At 46.5% G+C, this 17,666-nt stretch overlaps 1 protein-coding gene and 1 long non-coding RNA gene across 5 annotated transcripts in view; one reads left to right on the forward strand and one right to left on the reverse strand.

The window, feature by feature from the left end:
- Positions 1–17,666, forward strand: part of PLXDC1 (plexin domain containing 1) — a 61,255-nt gene that overhangs the window by 1,343 nt on the left and 42,246 nt on the right. The window contains exons 2-3 of one of the 4 annotated variants that reach the window (XM_081884166.1): positions 1,569–1,689; positions 3,115–3,417. The exons of 1 other annotated variant lie outside the window; for it this stretch is intronic. In XM_081884166.1, coding sequence (XP_081740292.1) covers positions 3,318–3,417 — 100 coding nt within the window. In that variant the 5' untranslated portion in view covers positions 1,569–1,689; positions 3,115–3,317. Of the gene's footprint in view, positions 1–1,568; positions 1,690–3,077; positions 3,418–17,666 lie in introns of those variants that run through there. 2 more of the 4 variants (XM_081884169.1, XM_081884167.1) reach the window with 2 other exon arrangements.
- LOC309354395 lies at positions 8,737–11,392 on the reverse strand. Its single transcript, XR_014162255.1, has 2 exons — positions 10,939–11,392; positions 8,737–9,102 (listed from the first exon to the last, which is right to left on the reverse strand). It is a non-coding gene; the product is annotated as an uncharacterized lncRNA (long non-coding RNA).

Here is a 17,666-nt window from a genome sequence, read left to right on the forward strand (position 1 = left end):
ATATAAGATAAACATATTTATATAAGACAAATATAAGATAACAAATAAAATAAAACCTACATACAGCAACAGTGGTTTGTGTTGTGCAGGCTCCTATGATGTAAGTCATGGGCCGCACCTGCTAGCCTGCTCCCTAAAATATCACTGATTTGCTCCTTTCTATATATAGGGTGCCTACATTCTGCATGGACTGGTTACCTATTAGGTCCATAAATTACCATATAGCGTATATTCAACACAAAAAACAGCGACAATTTGTTGTTGACAAAGGACAGCTGGGCATATAAAGGGCCCCATTACCGTCAGTAGCTTAGGGCCTCATCAAACCTAAACCCAGCCCTCCTCAGGGCAGGCACCACTATGGAGAAGGCCATCTGTTTCCAATGAAAATAGGGGCATCCTATTCCATCTGTGTGGTGTGATGGGAGCAAAAATTGTAGTGAACTTCATTCCCAAAACCCGTAACAAACTACAGCTCCCAGAATTCTTTGGGGGAAGGCATTGGTTTTAAACGTTTGGTGTGGATGTGTCCTTTGTGCTCATCCTTCTTTGTGCAAAGACCAGGCCTTCTCTCCCCATGTTCCCATGTCGAAGTCTTGTATGCATGTATCAAAACAGTAGTTATCTGCTGCTTGCCCTACCATTCCTGGATTAGGAGATGGAGGCTGTAGCTTCCTGGTGAGCTGTTGTGCTCCAGCTTTTCTTCTTGAGGATTAGCTCCTGTTACTTGCTAGGCCCCGTGCTACAGTTCATTCATGTCCTAGTCATTCAATTCTTCTTCTTCCGCCTCCTCCTTCTCTTCGCTTCACTTTGTGAAGAGAACTAACCAAAACATCCCCACGCTGTGACTAATTGTGTCGCAGAAAACATCAAATAGGTGAATGAGCCACTTCTGCACCCATGGTAACAACTTCCAGAGACGGTTTGTTTTGCAGGAGAAACAGCAAAGAGTGTTGTGGCATCTTACAGACTGGGACATTTATTATGACCTGAGTTCACAAAAGCACCTGCCATGTGCTGATCTTTAAGGTGCCGCAAAGCTTTTCCTTAACGTTTTCTTCCACACCCATCTTCTAAATGGCATTACAACGGAGGGGTTAGGAGTTGTTATTCAAGACTACAAATCCTCATTAAGCCTCTATGGTGAAATGACAATGTTTTTTTTTTCCTGGTAGGGCTCCAGAACATTTTGCAACTGCATGCTGGCAGAAATTCTACATGGCAAAGGGCAAGACGTTTTATGCATTTACCGGTATTTCTTTATAACAATATTTGTAATATCATAAAAAATATCAAAGCAGTTTCCAACAACTGTACACAAATATGGACACACATACAAAAAACAATAACATCCAGGTTTAAAAAAACCCACAAATACCAGAGAACATTAACTATGAAATATTTTCTTAGTTGCCTGCATAAGCCTAGTGGCACAGAAAAGTCTTCAGCAAACATTGAAAGATTACATCAAAAGGCTCCCGCTGCATTCATGCAGTTGAAAGCACATTTTGTGGTGGTTTTGTTACTTGTGGTTTCGTATTTACTCCTGCCGTTTTTGTTGTGCATAGATGCTCTTCTCCAGGCCATGCATCCACAGGAAGCTCTGGTCAAGGCAGGATGCATCTTGCAGGTGTCACTCACCTGCTTACTTGGCTGTATGATTTGTCCTGGCCCAGAGCAGATTTTGTGGTGAGCAACCCCACTTATTCCATTTTCAAAAATAATTTCACGATGTCATCATCATTTAGGAGCATTCTGCAAGCCAAATGACCATGACTGAATAACTTTATCGTTGTGATTTGAAGGGTTGAGTCCCCAGTCGTGGAGATATACAATATAAAATGCAATACATTTGAGAGTTCAGGGACATGTAAGCTTTTGAGTTGAGGGGTGTGTGCCTTCATTTTTAGTGCTTTGGCCTATATTGGCTCCCAGTATGTTTCCAAGCACAATTCCAAGTGTTGGTGCTGACCTTTAAAGCCCTAAACGGCCTTGGCCCAGTATACCTGAAGGAGCTTCTCCACCCCCATCATTCACCCGGACACTGAGGTCCGGCACCGAGGCAGTGGCGTAGCATGGGGGGTGCAGGGGGGGGCGGCTGCACCGGGCGCAACATCTGGGGGTTAGGGTTACGGGGCGCAAATCCACGGGTTAGGGGGTGCAAATTACTTGCCTTGCCCCAGGTGCTGACAACCCACGCTACGCCACTGCACCGAGGGCCTTCTGGCTCTTCCCTCACTGTGAGAAGCAAGGTTACAGAGAACCAGGCAGAGGGCCTTCTTGGTAGTGGCGCCCACCCTGTGGAATGCCCTCCCATCAGATGTCAAGAAAATAAACAACTACCTGACTTTTAGAAGACATCTGAAGGCAGCCCTGTTTAGGGAAGTTTTTAATGCTTGATGTTTTATTGTGTTTTTAATATTCTGTTGGGAGCCGCCCAGAGTGGCTGGGGAAACCCAGCCAGATGGGCAGGGTATTTAATATTATTATTATGGAATGGGGAACTTGTAACCAACTCCAGAACCACGCTTTATTATTTATTGCTAGCTTGGCCAGAAATAAAGAACAGATTAAGGAAGTGACAGTGTTCCCCTTTTGAGTCTCAGGGAAATGAAAGAGTCTGGGGCCAAATACACCGTAAAGGCCTTGCAAAAAGGAAACTCTAATTTTACAGCACCCTGTTGATGCCTTTTGATCCAAGTTGTCTGCTAAGGAGAGCATTTCCTCCCCACCCCTGTTTTTTAAAGCACAAGTGTTGATCCTGCCCATTTAAGGTGCTGGATCCAACCCAAAAACCAGTTTCACACATGACAAACATGGATATGAGCATTTTTCCAACACGTATCACATGGGACAGCAACTGCGAAACGCAGGTGTTGCAGGCCGGATTAGGCGCAAATTGGTTTAAGCCAAATATGCGAAAATGCCTCAAGACTTCCTTTTCTATTTTTGCATTCATTTCTCACTGAACAGCATTGCATGGCTATGCTCCCAATTGGCCACCAGAGGGCAGGCGCTCCCCCTGTTTCATCCACCTCCTTTGCTTCTCTGTCTCTCCCCCTCCCTCCCATTCCAAGCCCTGCTCAGCTGAGCTTTGACAGTTTCTTGCTGCAGCCCCCAAATGCTGGGTTTTCTGCCAGTCGAATTCCGTCACAGACCAGGAGGAATCTTGCGGGATCTGCTCATTCCTCGCCACGAGCCCGGAGGTGGCAACTGCTGAGAGAGAGGGAGCCCGGCAGCCGAGGGGAGAAACTGCTTGGGGAGGCAGAGCGGAAAGTTGTTGCCAAGAAAAGGTGGTGCTTTGGAGGGTCACAGGGATGCACCCTGAATCGCTGAAGATTTCGTGGGGAGCCCTCATCCTTCTCTGGCTGCTGCAGGAGGAGGCTGTGGGGTCAGCAAAGGAGAGGCGAGCAGCAGGTACCACCCACATCTTCCGGGGACACTGCCACCCTCGTGTGACACTGTGTGCAAAGTGTGGACAGAAGTGGGGTGAATGCCAGGGATGTGTATGGCAGAGAGCATGCGTGGGGGGGTGTAGCTGTGAGTGGAACAGGGATCCGGGCATGCTCAGGCAGCTTGAGAGGAGGTGTTGTGAGCGTGCAAGGGGAGGCAATGGTGAATAGGGAGCAGATCTGTTCGTAGACAGGTGTGCGAAATCAGGATCAAATGTGATAAGGTGATGTGCAAGCCTGTTAACATTTACGAGCATGATGGATGCAGAAGTGCTGGGTGGGCATAGAGGTGAGGGAGTACATGATTCAGTGCGTGCACAAGTGTACCGAAATTATTTGGACCTGCGAACAGAAAGGGTTTAGAGTAAGTACATGCCAGAGAGGCATATGAAAGTCCTCCATCCGTGCAAAAACAAATGCGTGTGCATTCAGATGGTAGTGCTCGCAGCAATGAGTGTGAGCAGGTGTGCTGGTGCCTGTGTGTGCACTTGGTCGCGGCTGTGCACCACAATTCTGCACAGTTCTTGTGCACACAGCCTTGCAATGTTCCTGCGTAGCACTGTGCACATCAAATTGTGCTTCTGGCAATTTTGCACCGGTTTTTGTAAACAGTTTGACGTGGTTTGCCAGGTTCAGCCAATATTGTAAAGGTTTCCTTTTCTTCAGGTTGTTTTGGGTTGCGCTGTCCACATGCGTTGGAAATCCAGCATGCCGTGCTTAAACCCGCAGCAGGAGCCCACTGGGATTGGCTTCGCCGTGTGAATCACCCTTTTGAACAAGCATGTGGCAGGGAGGTTGCCTCCAAATGTTTCATCTGCAGAGCTGCTGCACAGACTCACCCCTTGGCAAATGGTGCTCCTGCTTACAGCCTTTGCCCCAGGATACCCATTGGAAGAAAGTGGTTTTGTGTATTTGGGGTAGAGGCTGGCTGTGCACTACACTGATTGGCTGGGGGCTTAAATGACAAGCCCATCTCCACTGGAGCAGAATATATATCAGATCCATGCAGAGATTTAAGACACATACAATATATTATTTCTAAAAGGCAGGCAGCCCACCTGATTCAATGATAAGCATTGTAGGGAGACTTATTTTTATGTTCTTCTATCCTGACGTTTGCCAGGATGTCTTGCACTTGTATGTATAGCAGAATATAAAAGTCCATGCGTGTGTGTGCCAGTGATCCCGTTATATGTACGTTTGTGTACTTCTGTCAGCCTAGTGAGTTTATGCAAAGAACCAGGTGCCGTTGTGTGTGACAACGATGGCAACCACCAACTCCCATCTATGTGGCATTTCAGATCGATGTTACAAAACTGCCCAGCTAAATTCGCTGTGGGTGGTGAGAAATGGCAGCCAGCGCCTGTAATGAATCACTCAGATGAGTGGTTCATTAAGACCACAGTTTGGGCTAAAGGCAAAGTTGCTGGCCTCAAATGCAAGAGTCGTGCTGGCTGCCCTGAGGAGAACACACCGGTTTCCTCGCTGCTTTTGCGTGTGTACAGAAGCAAAAGTGCAGAAGCGTCTACTTGGGCACTTTTCAGCAGGTGTGAATGGGAACCAGTTCCTCTGTGCATGAAAGCAGGATTCAGGCATGTCGGTGCAGCGACAGAGATGGTGCATCTGTTTCCTCCTGTGTGCGTGTGTGGCAGTAAACAGGTTTGCACTGTGCACACGGTGACAAGAAGTGTGAATTCACTGCCTTGAGATGTACTGTGACAGCCAAGAGGTGTAGATGGCTTTAAAATGGGGTTGTGGAAGGCAGGTCTATCAGTGGGTTTATAGTCCTTACTGTTTCACCTGTTGGTTGTATCTGGGCGTTTTTTTAAATGGCTGTTTTTGTGCTTTAATTGTGAACTGCTCCAAGAGCAGAAAAGGGATTCAAGTGCAGGATAACTAAATGGGACCCTCAAGGTTCAGAGGCAGTAGTCCCTTGAATACCAGTTGCTGCGTGGGTGTTAGGCTCATAGACTCATCAAGTTGGAAGGGCCCTTAAGCACTATCTAGTCCAGCGGTTCTCAACCTGCGGGTCCCCAGATGTTGTTGGACTACAACTCCCATCATCCCTGAGCTCTGGCCTTGCTAGCTAGGGGTAATGGGAGTTGTAGTTCAACAACATCTGGGGACCCACAGGTTGAGAAAGGCTGAACCCTGCAGTGCAGGAATGCTGCCCACAGCTGTCCCTGGGTGGGCTTGAACCACCAACCTTCTGGTTAGCAGCCAGGCACACTAACCCATTGTGCCACAGGATTAGGGGAGTGAAAGGCAACCCGTAGCAGTGGGAAATTGCCTCCAAGCTCTGCTTTGCAGAGGCATCTGAGTGATCACTATTGGAAACAGGATGTAAGGCTGCATGGGTTCTTGGACTGATCCAGGAAGGCTCTCCTTATCTTCTCAAATGTGGGAGCTCCTATGGATGTATTGAACTGAGCAGTCATAGAGCGGAAAGGTGTCGTAGACTCCCTATGTTGCATTCACAAGGTGCGATTTGGAGAAAAGATACACACATTTTTGAACACACAGCCCTCCAAAAAAAAGGAGTCTTGTGGCACCTTAAAGACTGATTCATTGTGACATACTGTTTTGAGGACTAGAGTCCACTTGATCTGATGCATAAAGCGCTGTTCTCAGTCAGTGTGTATGAGCAGTAGGGCCAAAAGGCAGTGAAATACAAGGGGGAAATTTGTGACTTGCCATATGCAGAACCAAGATATATATAACATGCCCTCCCAACATTTCTCAGATGAAAATAGGGAGTTTTGTTGTTGTTGTTGTTGTTGTTGTTGTTGTTGTTGTTGTTGTTGTTGTTGTACCCTGCCCCTCTGACTGGGTTGCCCCAGCCAGTCTGGGTGGCTTCCAACATATATAAAAACATAATTAAACATTAAGCATTTAAAACCTTCCCTATGCAGGGCTGTCTTCAGATGTCTCCTAAAAGTTGTATAGTTACTTATCTCCTTGGCTGGGTGGGGAGGGGTGTTGCATAACTCCATACCATTCAAAAAAAATTCTCCAATAAAAATAGGGACATCTTAAGGAAAAGCGGGACATTCCAGGATCAAATCAGAAATCGGGACAGGTTCTGTAAATCTGGGACTGTCCCTGGAAACTAGTGACACTGGGAAGGTCTGATATAATGTAAGAACGGATTGTAATTCACAGAACAGAAACTATTCACAGAAGCCATTGTAATTTAGCTATGCTTTGTTATACTAGTTTCACACGAGTAGAAGGAAAGAAGCCCACAGTTCTGATTAGGTCCCGACTGAGTCTAATCAAATTTGCTGATATGCTTCTTGGGTTGAAGAATGAGGACTTTGAGGTCAGCAGCAGGATGTCCTGAGATGCTGAAATGCCCTCCTATATGAATGTTACCCTTGGAAATGAAAGATCTGTGTCTATTTATTTCTTTATTTGCACAGAGACAGACCTGTTTGTCTGACATAGACAGCAGAAAGGCACTCTTGGCTGGTGAGGCCATTTTTCCTGTTTTGGGATGAAAGGGCGAATGAGACCCTGATGGTATGGAGGATGTTATTAGCTCCTGAAATAGCGCTGGCATCTGGGTTAATTGCATAGCTTTGCCCCTGAATTTGTATCTCTGCTAGGTGTTTTGTTGCGGTTAGTGAATTAATAACCAGTTTAGATTAGGAGAGTTGCCTTTAACTGAAGAGCAGACTCACCATTCAAGGACTGTGTGAGAGAAACGTCATTTTCCTGTGAATGAGCTACAGACACAATTGATGATACAGTGGAATAGTTTTAGCTGGAAGCTTATTATTATTTCTTATTAAATTTATATGCCACCCTTCATTTAGAGACCATAGCTTTAGGGGACAACAGGCCACACACTGTCACTTTATTTTCTAGGCCTGCCTTCATCTAGGGCAGAGATTTTCAACCTTTTTGAGTCCACTGCTGCCTTGACCAACTACATTCTTTCTGCAGCACCCCTGTGGGGCTCAGGAGCCCAGTTATGTCAATCCTTGCCTGCAGAGCTGGCAGCCTCTCACCCTTTCTCCATCACCCTCCCTTGTGGAGTCTTCCCTCAGCCTCCTCTCCCCTCTCCTTGAGAGTCCCCCAGGCAGCCACCCCTGTCTCTGAGCTGCCCACCCCAAAGACAGGTGCTTCCTCACACTGCCCCACAGGGGCCTGGGACTTGTCTGTCCATCCCCAACAGCAAAGGCTGGTGGACTGGCTGGTTGGGCACCCTCACCTGCTTCCTTCAGCTCCTGGCAACCAGCACCCCCTGGCCAGCTCCAGAGGCACAATTTGCCTGCGGAGCCTGTAGCCAGGACTGCTGCATCAAACAGCTGTGCAAGCTTTGGGGAGGCAGAGATGCAAGAGGGCATCAGAAGAGGGAGGGAAGGAAAGAGGGACAGGAGCCAGTGTTGCCCATGGCACCTCTGACCATCATTCAAGGCACCCCAGGGTGCCACGGTGCACTGGTTGAAAACCACTGATCTAGGGAATTCGTGCCTGACTTGCTAGGAATTCTTTAGATTCTTTGCTGGGAATTGGGGTCCCTTCCAATTCTACAGTTCCATGGTTCTACTGTATAACTTTTAGGATATGTTCACATTAGGGGCTTAAAACACAGTGAGGTTGTCCCCGCCTGCATTTCAAGTCACATTTGCACAGTATTGTTGTACATAGAGGAGGAGATGTTTTCACCTGACGCACATAACTTGGATTATTTCCCTGTCTCTGCAATTCCATGCTGAACTCATATTCACGAAGCTGCCTTCTGTTCATATGTGCACAAAGGCTTAAATACAAAGCGAACAAATCTTAAGTTTTCTAGGCCAGTGGAAGCTGGTTTCTCACATTTCTCAAGAAACTACAGGATTGGGGCTAATGGTGTGTGTATGCTGCTTCAAAAGCTAGTCGTGGGAACATACGGGAGAAAGCGGCAATGCGTTCATACCCATGGAAACTTTGGAACAGCTCATGGATGACATCCCCTACTTGCATCTTCGCTCTGAAATAGGCAAACCAGATGAATCATCCTTCTAGCTCTGCCTTTATTTTTAAGATTTTCAGCTATTAGAAGTGTCAGAGCCTGCCCCATGAGACAGCTCTCGGAAAAATGGACCTCGCTGGGTTCAAGACAAAGCTAGATATAGCTAGGAAGACAATTTCTTTGTCATTTTTTTTCCCTTCTGATGCCTTGTGGTTGAGTCACACATTCATTTCTTTGAGTGGCAGCCTCGGGCCTGTAGCTGAAGAGGATCTAACAGGGATGGAAATCAATGCAGAGCAGCCAGAACAACAAACAGAAAGATGTGTTTTACTGTTATTTAATTCTATCACTTCTTAGTGAGCAATTGAGGAGAATACTGTCTGTGGGCTTTTCTTTATGACCCTGTAAATTAAAAGCGTGGAGACTCACTGCCTTGATATGAAAGCTGAGAATTCAAGGAGAGGGAACTCACATAGTCTTAAGAAGGAAGAGGCCTCCACAGGTCCCCAGCCTCTGCAAGGGCTGAAAACCTGGACAGCCTGATTCCTACTGACTACCTGTTGTTTCAGCTTGCACTAAGTTTAATCCTCTTCTCGGTACACCATCACTCACCCACATTTTGGGTGGTTTCTGGTAAGCTGTCCTGAAAGAAGGTATCCACTAGGCTTCACCGAGGCTGCATACACACTGCAAGGTAAAAGGTAAATGTCAGGTGATGGTGTGGTTGTTTGAGAGCAAACAGGCAAGACTCCAACCTGTCGTTTCCAGGCTTTATTATCTGTACAAACTATCTTACAGTGCAGAGCGTCACAAGTCCATGTCTGCTCAGTCGCTAACAGAATCTGGGAGTGGGCGGTCCTTATACCTTCCCCAGCATAACAGTAACATGTGACCCCATCCTTCTCCTCCTCTCTCTGCATGCAGACCTACTGAGCAACGTGGGCGCTGGCAAAGGGGGACTTGCCTCCCATCCCCTTTGCTCAGGCTCGGTGCTGAGGCTCTTCCTAGCATCTTCTGATCCCTGTGCCCCTTCCCCACTGGAGGCGGGGCTTCTCTCCTTGCCAGAGGAAGAACTGCTTCGCAAGCTCTTTGGAGGCTCCCTGTAACACAACTGCTCTTCCACCTCTCACCTCTGAGCTGATGGCAGTTCCCAGACAGTAAAGGTAAAAGACCCCTGGACGGTTAAGTCCAGTCAAAGGCGATGGTGGGGTTGCAGCACCCATCTTGCTTTCAGGCTGAGGGAGCCAGTGTTTGTCCACAGACAGCTTTCCGAGTCATGTGGCCAGCATGATTAAACTGCTTCTGGTGCAACGGGACACCGGGTCAGAAACCAGATCGCACGGAAACTCCGATTACCTTCCTGCCACAGCGGTATCTATTTATCTACTTGCACAGGCGTGCTCTCGAACTGCTATGTTGGCAGGAGCTGAGACAGAGCAACTGGAGCTCACCCTGTCACGCGGATTTGAACCGCTGACCTTCCGATCGGCAAGCCCAAGAGGCTCAGTGGTTTAGACCACAGTGCCACGCACGTCCCTTTTATACACACTGCAAGCACACTCAAAGCAGCCCCCTCCCAAAGGATCCTGGGAACTGTAGTTTACCCCCTCACAGAGCTACAATTCTCAGCTCCCTTAACAAACTGCAGCTCCCAGGATTCTCTTGGGGCTGGGTGATATCCTTTGAAGGCACTTTGAAGGTATGGTGTGCTCTCAGCCTGAGGTTCAGTGCATGATGCTGCTATCCCATTGCCAGTCACAAAGCAAGATACAGCTGCCAATCCAGTCAGCTTCAGCCATTGTGTACACATGCCATCTTATCCTACAATCAATGGATGCTGAGCACTTGTTTTTTCCTACGTGGTCCACATGCAATCTAGGTGTAATGTATTTTTGTGTTTTTACGCTGTGAACCGCCCTGTGGTCCTCGGATGAAGGGCAGTATAGAGGAGGAGGAGGAGGAGGAGGAGGAGGAGGAGGAGGAGGAGGAGGAGGAGGAGGAGGAGGAGGAGAAGAAGAAGAAGAAGAAGAAGAAGAAGAAGAAGAAGAAGAAGAAGAAGAAGAAATCTATTGCAATTTTTTTGCCCCTGAAAAGTGCTTCTGGAGAAACTGGTTTCAATCTGAAAATAAAAGTCCATTGTAGGTGGATTCCCACATTAACCTGCAGTGTGTCCATTTCAAAACACCACTTTCTCCTTTGTTCACCTAGGGAGAGGAAAAGGTGTGGATAACCTAATCAAGGGGCGGACTTTCAAATGCATATTAATTAACCACACCCGGCATTGTGGCTGGCAGGATCTAATGATTCCGGATTGAGAAAAAAACTACATTTTTCGGCTGCAGATGGGTTAGTGAGTCTGTTTTCAGCTTCTGTGTGGCAGATTGCAGTCAAATCCAACAAGGCATATTCTTGCTGGTTAGTAAGCTTAGGGTCAACTGACCACAGAGCTGTATTGCTGATAGGCAGAGATTAAGACTAAATAAATGTTACTAGGGGGACGACTATCATATAATGGTTCATCACCTAAGGAGCAATGAATGAACAGGACTTTTGAGGGAGCTCTGCAAAAGTATCTCATCTTCATATCCTTCTGTAAGCAGAGTTTCTTTGTCCAGGTGTATGCGAAATTTCAGGGCCCCTCTTTCTTGGAAAGCACCTGAACAATTTTAGTACATCTGTCTGCAAGTCAACAAGGCCAGAACATCCTTTCATAGACAGCAAAGGTTATCTGAGTCAAAAACAACTTGGCATGCCGCGTCACTTTAAAACATCCCAAGTTCGCCCAGATCCTTTGCCTGCAGCCCAATTTCAGCTGGAAAACCGTGTAAACAGGAAAAGTCAGCAATGCGTGGCAGCAGGAATGAGTCTCGTGGTCCTTTCAGCGTTTGCCTGTTTCATAAAGTCTGTCTCAGCTTAATATTTTCACGCCAGGAAATGAGAGGGAAAGCAGCCAAACCATAGAGTCTGACTTAGCCAAATGGCCTGATTGGGAAACGAAAGATAGGTTGTGACATCATCATACTCAGAATTCTGCCCCCCTCAAACAGCAGCCAATGAAGTGAGGCAGGGTTGGCAAAATTCTGAATGCAAATGACGTCACTTTTGTCGCATCATGCATTTCTTTCATGAGATGTTACCAAGGAAAACAGAATATTTTGTTGTTGTTTTCTCGTCTTGCCGTTTGCCGCTCTGTGGTATTCTGCAGGAATGCGGTTCCATGAGTAAAAATATATATGGTTGTGTAGGCAGTGATTTTGTGAGGGGTGGAGAACCGTGTCTGTTGCGGCAAGCTCCTTGAAGGTAGGACGGGGTGTAAATATAATAAATAAATAGGAAATGATGTTATGCTGATGTTCAAAATGGCAGAAGCAATGGTACAAAACTCTTCTTGAGATGCATTTTTGCAGTTGGAGAGGACAGCTCTGGTGTACAAGGTGCTCCGGTCAGGTCAAACAATTTCCCACCCAGTTACAATAACTCTTAAAAAAAGATAAAAATCTACTCTTTTACTCTCAGGCTGTATACACACTATATCGTTAAAGCACATTCTTTCCCCCAAAGAATTATGGGCACTGTAGTTTGTTGAGGGTTGCTAACTCGGTAAGGGGTAAACTACAGCGCCCAGAATTCTTTAAGGGAAAGAATGTCCTTTGAAAGTGCTGCAAAGGTACAGTGGAGCCTCTAGTTATGTACCTCTCTGGATACGTAACTTTCAGGTTACGAACACGGCAAACCCAGAAGTGTATACCTCCGGGTTTTGCAGCATGCACAGAAGCGGCGCCTCTGCCTACGGACTTTTTGGGTTGCAGACGTGCCCCCGGAATGAATTTAATTTGTATCTAGAGGGTCCACGGTATAGTGTATGCACAGGCTCAGGCTTGCACACTTATAATCCTAGAATTGTAGAGTTACAAGGGTCTTCTAGTCCAACCCTCCGCAATGCAGGAATCTCAGCTAAAGCGCCCATGAAAAAGGGCCACCCAACCTCTGCTTAAAAACCTCCAAAGAAGGTGAAATATACTCAGAGTCGAGCATGGATTTCATGCTCTTTATTCAGCTCATAGTGGTGAGGAGGAATGGAAGTTCTCCCAGAATATCTGCTTTATATACATTATTTACACAATGGGCCCCATGTGATTGGCTAATTCTGGGATTCACCTGTAGGCCAGTCAGGTTGCGAATTCACTTCCAACTGGAGCTGGATTGGGTGGCTCCTGTGGACCAATCAGACTGCTGCATTCTGGACCCTATTGTTCTAGGACCAATCAGACTGCTGTATTCTGAATCCTATTGTTCTAGGACCAATCAGACTGCTGCCTTTTGGATCCTATTCAACTCAGTACATAACAGAAGGAGAGTCCTCAACATCCTGAGGGAGACCGTCCCACTGTTGAACAGCTCTTACTGTCAGAAAGTTTTTCCTGGTGTTTAGTCACAATCCACTTTCTTGCCGTTGGTTTGTGTCCTTGCCTTTGGAGCACGAGAAAACAAGCTTGCTCCCATCCTCCATGTGGCAGCCCTTTTAGGTATTTGAAGATGGTTATCACATCTCCTCTCAGTCTGAGTCTTATCCAGGCTAAACATACCCAGCTCTTCCAACCATTCCTTCACATCAGACAGGACATGGAACACAATCTATACGTGACTATAATATTCATTTCACGTTTTAGAAATCAAAAGCTGACGCTTCCAGCCTTCTCAACATTTGATGGCCCAGTATAATCCAGGATCAATTCGTGGGCTCTATGCTTTTTAAAACCAGCTAGGCCTCTGAAAGTCTGATCTACAAAAAAGAAAAAGAAAAGGTTTCCTTCCCATTACGGCGGCCTATTTTTCCTCCCACCCCACCATCCCTTGCCAAAAGCAAGTGTCCAGGGCCTGTTTCCATCGCCATACCACTCTTTGCGTCAGTGCAAAACATCTGGATTCCCAGGCCCCTCCTGGAAGCCACAGCCTAAATGCAGCTTTGTGGAAGGAAGCAGGGCTAGGATGAATATATGCCACGGCAGCCCTCATAAAAAGGAGCGGTTCCGGAGAGGAAGACCAGAATAACGTGTCTGCTGTGTGACATTGGTTCCTTATTTCTAGTGGGCAGATATGGTGGCCAACGCCTTGATTTAAATTGGCAGGCCACAGAAGAAGCCTGTCTGTTACAAGGATTTGAACAGGTGACGCGCATGCATGAAGTTTTAAAAGCGAGCTCACAGTGTGTTTACTGAAGGCATCTTTCGATCCCAACCGTTCTCCAAGGAATTTAAGGGTAGCTTATGCTATGTACTGAAGTTCTCACCCTGGGCCAGCAGGGGGATACTGTAGATAGTTTTCACTCAGGTCCACATATGCAAATAAGGGATTGAAAATGACGTTCAGTGATTGGATAGTTACAGAAAATGGTTACTGTTGTGTTCTTGTTGTTGTTGTTTAGTCGTTTAGTCGTGTCCGACTCTTCGTGACCCCATGAACCAGAGCACGCCAGGCACTCCTGTCTTCCACTGCCTCCCGCAGTTTGGTCAAACTCATGCTGGTAGCTTCAAGAACACTATCCAACCATCTCGTCCTCTGTCATCCCCTTCTCCTTGTGCCCTCCATCTTTCAGGGTCTTTTCCAGGGAGTCTTCTCTTCTCATGAGGTAGCCAAAGTATTGGAGCCTAAGCTTCACAATCTGTCCTTCCAGTGAGGACTCAGGGCTGATTTCCTTAAGAATGGATAGGTTTGTTCTTCTTGCAGTCCATGGGACTCTCAAGAGTCTCCTCCAGCACCATAATTCAAAAGCATCAATTCTTCAGCGATCAGCCTTCTTTATGGTCCAGCTCTCACTTCCATACATCACTACTGGGAAAACCATAGCTTTTACTATACGGACCTTTGTTGGCAAGGTGATGTCTCTACTTTTTGTGTGTGTGTGTGTTGTGTTCTAGTGGAGCTCTATATAAGCAGGCTGGTTGAACCCTTCACTTCAGTTCTTTTCTGCCCTGTGAATAAACAAGAGCTATTTGAAGAATCGCTGTGTCGTCTGATATGTTCACCCACCACTTAACAGCTTACATGGACCCCTCACCGTGCGCTACAATCTTCTTATAACAACAACCCTTTGAGGTAGGCTAGGCTGAGAGTGTATGACGAACTAAAGGTCATTCAATCAAGGTGCTTCCAGGCAACCGGGGTGTTTACTCAGCATTTGTGGTGATTCGTTTGCTAGGAGGTTAGATGACGTTGTGCCAGAGCGGTGTTATCCCATTCTTTCCAGGGCATTTTCCTGTCACTTTCCCTATTGCAAAATAAAAATAAAAATCTGACCTTTTGGGGATTGTTATACAGTGGTGCCTTGGTTTATGAACTTAATCCGTTCTGGAAGTCCGTTCTTAAACCAAAGCGTTCTTAAACCAAGGTGTGCTTTCCCATAGCAGTGGGGGACTCAATTTATAAGTGGAACACACTCAACATGTTCTGCTTCCAAGGCAAAGTTCACAAACCAAAACACCTACTTCTGGGTTTGCAGCGTTCTTAATCCAAGTTGTTCATAAACCAATCTGTTCTTAAACCAAGGTACCACTGCAATTGTGAAATCAGCTATAATTGTGCAACACAAATTGGATGGTGTTATGGTTGAATCCTACCTGAAAAGGCAGTCTAGAAGTGACCTATGTTTTGTGACTCAGTGGAGATTCAAAATTCTGCCTTTCATGGACTATGTGAGAAAGTATTATAGTCAGGTGAAATTGCGGGCCGGATTTGAGATGGAGCAGCCGTAGAAAAACTATTAAGTAACTGTATTAGAGGGATTTCTGTAATAGAGTTTGATATATAACGCAGTAGAAAAGGGTTTGAATGAAAACACACTGTGGAACTGTGAGCAGGAAGTCAGTTTATGAAACAATGTAATTATTCAATTTGAAGTCGTGAAATTTTGGAAATTTAATTTTAAAAAGGATAATACAAAAAGGAGGTTCAAATCCTGGTCACTGACACACTAATCATTGTGATTATTCTCTCACTGTCATTCTAGTGTCAAATGGTGTGCTAGAAATAGTGAGAGGGTGCTCTTTAGATCGTAATGTGACTTTTCTTATTTCAAAAGGTGGCAAACCAGAACTTCATGCCTTGGAATGGGCCCTTATTTGCTCGGAAGAGTAGGATGAATTGCTTGTACACCAGTTTCATTTAGAATGTTTAGTATCTGGTAATGGCTGAATACATGTGGGCTGGTTATTGCCCTATCTCTTGTTGTAGCCAGAGTTTTAGTACCGTAAGGAGAGATGCTCAACTCAGTAGAGGCAATTCATCGCCCCGCTTGCAGCCTTCTCAAGAGGCATCTTCTAATGTTCTTAACTCAAAATGTACCTTCAGACAACCTGCTTGTCACAAATATATGGGGTGGGAGTGAGAAAGGCCATCTGTACTTTCTCAGAGGCACTGTTGCCTGTCTGGTTGTTTTGCATGTTCTAGGAGTAACGCCTGGCACCAAAAACTGAGTATTAAAGTTATCACCGAGCGTATTTATTTTAGACCAATGAAAGCCTTCAAAATCCTGTGCCAAGAAAAACCTTCATTTTGTAAGCTATTATTATACCGTGAATCATCTATATGCTGCATTTCATAAACAAGATGCTTTGCAACTACTAATTGCCATTTATATAACGTTTTTTAATTTGCAAAGTACTGCATAGGCCTGATTAGGTTTGTTCCTTTTAGTAACCTTCTGGTGTGGGTTACTGCTATTCCCGTTTTACAGATGGGTGACTGAGGCCAAGTTGGAGCTGCCTAAGGCGCCCCAGTGACGCACGAGAGAGACAAAACCCCTTTGACAGGCGCCAAAAGCATTTTATAAAAAGCCCGAAAGAGGTTGGTGTGTGTGGTTGGTGTGTGTGTGTGTGTGTGTGTCAAATACATGCCTTTGCTGCAAATCCATATGCCAGGGGGTCAGGGACTGACTATGCCAGTTATTTCCGAAGGCTATGGACTTGGGCTCCATTGCTTCATTTTCAGCTCTCCTCCACCCATCCCAGCATCAAATGTTCTGAACATCTGAAATATTGGCATCCGGTCTGCTGTTGCCGCGCACGAGAGTCAATCCCAACCCCTGGCTTTAGGAAAGGAACAGAAATAGGATGAGCGAGACCTGCAACATAATGTTGCAGTGCCAAGTTCCAATGGGTCATCACCAGAGGCATACCTGGGTTCCTTTGGCAAGGAGCTTTCTCGGTCCCCCCCCCCCCCAATGTCCCTTGAGCCCTTGACAGAGGAGCCGAGCCAGAGTGGAGAGGCATGATTTTTGCACCACCACCCCGGCCTGCACCATTGGTGGGGGACCATCCTGGCCAACCCCTAGCCCCGCCCTCCTTAACAATTTCCCATGCCAATCCTTCTTCTACCCAGTTTTCCATGTCCTCTCCTCTGCCAAAACAGCCAAGGTGCTTCCAGACAACTTGTTTATTGCGTGTTCATCCCGGTTCGTTTCCATGGAGGTAAGGTAAAGGTAAAGGGACCCCTGACCATTAGGTCCAGTTGTGGCCGACTCTGGGTTTGCGGCGCTCCTCTCGCTTTATTGACCGAGGGAGCCGGCGTACAGCTTCCGGGTCATGTGGCCAGCATGACTAAGCCGCTTCTGGCAAACCAGAGCAGCGCACGGAAACGCCGTTTACCTTCCCGCCAGAGCGGTACCTATTTACAGTGGTACCTCGGGTTACATATGCTTCAGGTTACATACGCTTCAGATTACAGACTCCGCTAACCCAGAAATAGTGCTTCAGGTTAAGAACTTTGCTTCAGGATAAGAAGAGAAATTGTGCTCCGGCGGCACGGCGGCAGCAGGAGGCCCCATCAGCTAAAGTGGTGCTTCAGGTTAAGAACAGTTTCAGGTTAAGAACGGACCTCCGGAACAAATTAAGTACTTAACCTAAGGTACCACTGTATCTACTTGCACTTTGACTTGCTTTCAAACTGCTAGGTTGGCAGGAGCAGGGACCGAGCTACGGGAGCTCACCCCGTCGCGGGGATTCGAACCGCCGACCTTCTAATCAGCAAGTCCTAGGCTCTGTGGATTAACCCACAGCTCCACTTTATTATGCATTCGCTCTGATTTCTTCGCAGGGAGGTTAGACGACGTTGTGTCAAAGCAAGTGTCGTCCCACACTTTCCGTTGCATTTCTCCACCATTTTCATTTTTGCAAAAAGTCATAACTTTGGGGGAAGAGAGTGTGTTGTGCTGGAGCTCCCAATCCAACTGCAATTGCACAACCTGGATTTTCCGG

Source organism: Podarcis melisellensis, assembly GCF_964234715.1.
Source record: "Podarcis melisellensis genome assembly, chromosome: 13".
Lineage (NCBI taxonomy): Eukaryota > Metazoa > Chordata > Lepidosauria > Squamata > Lacertidae > Podarcis > Podarcis melisellensis.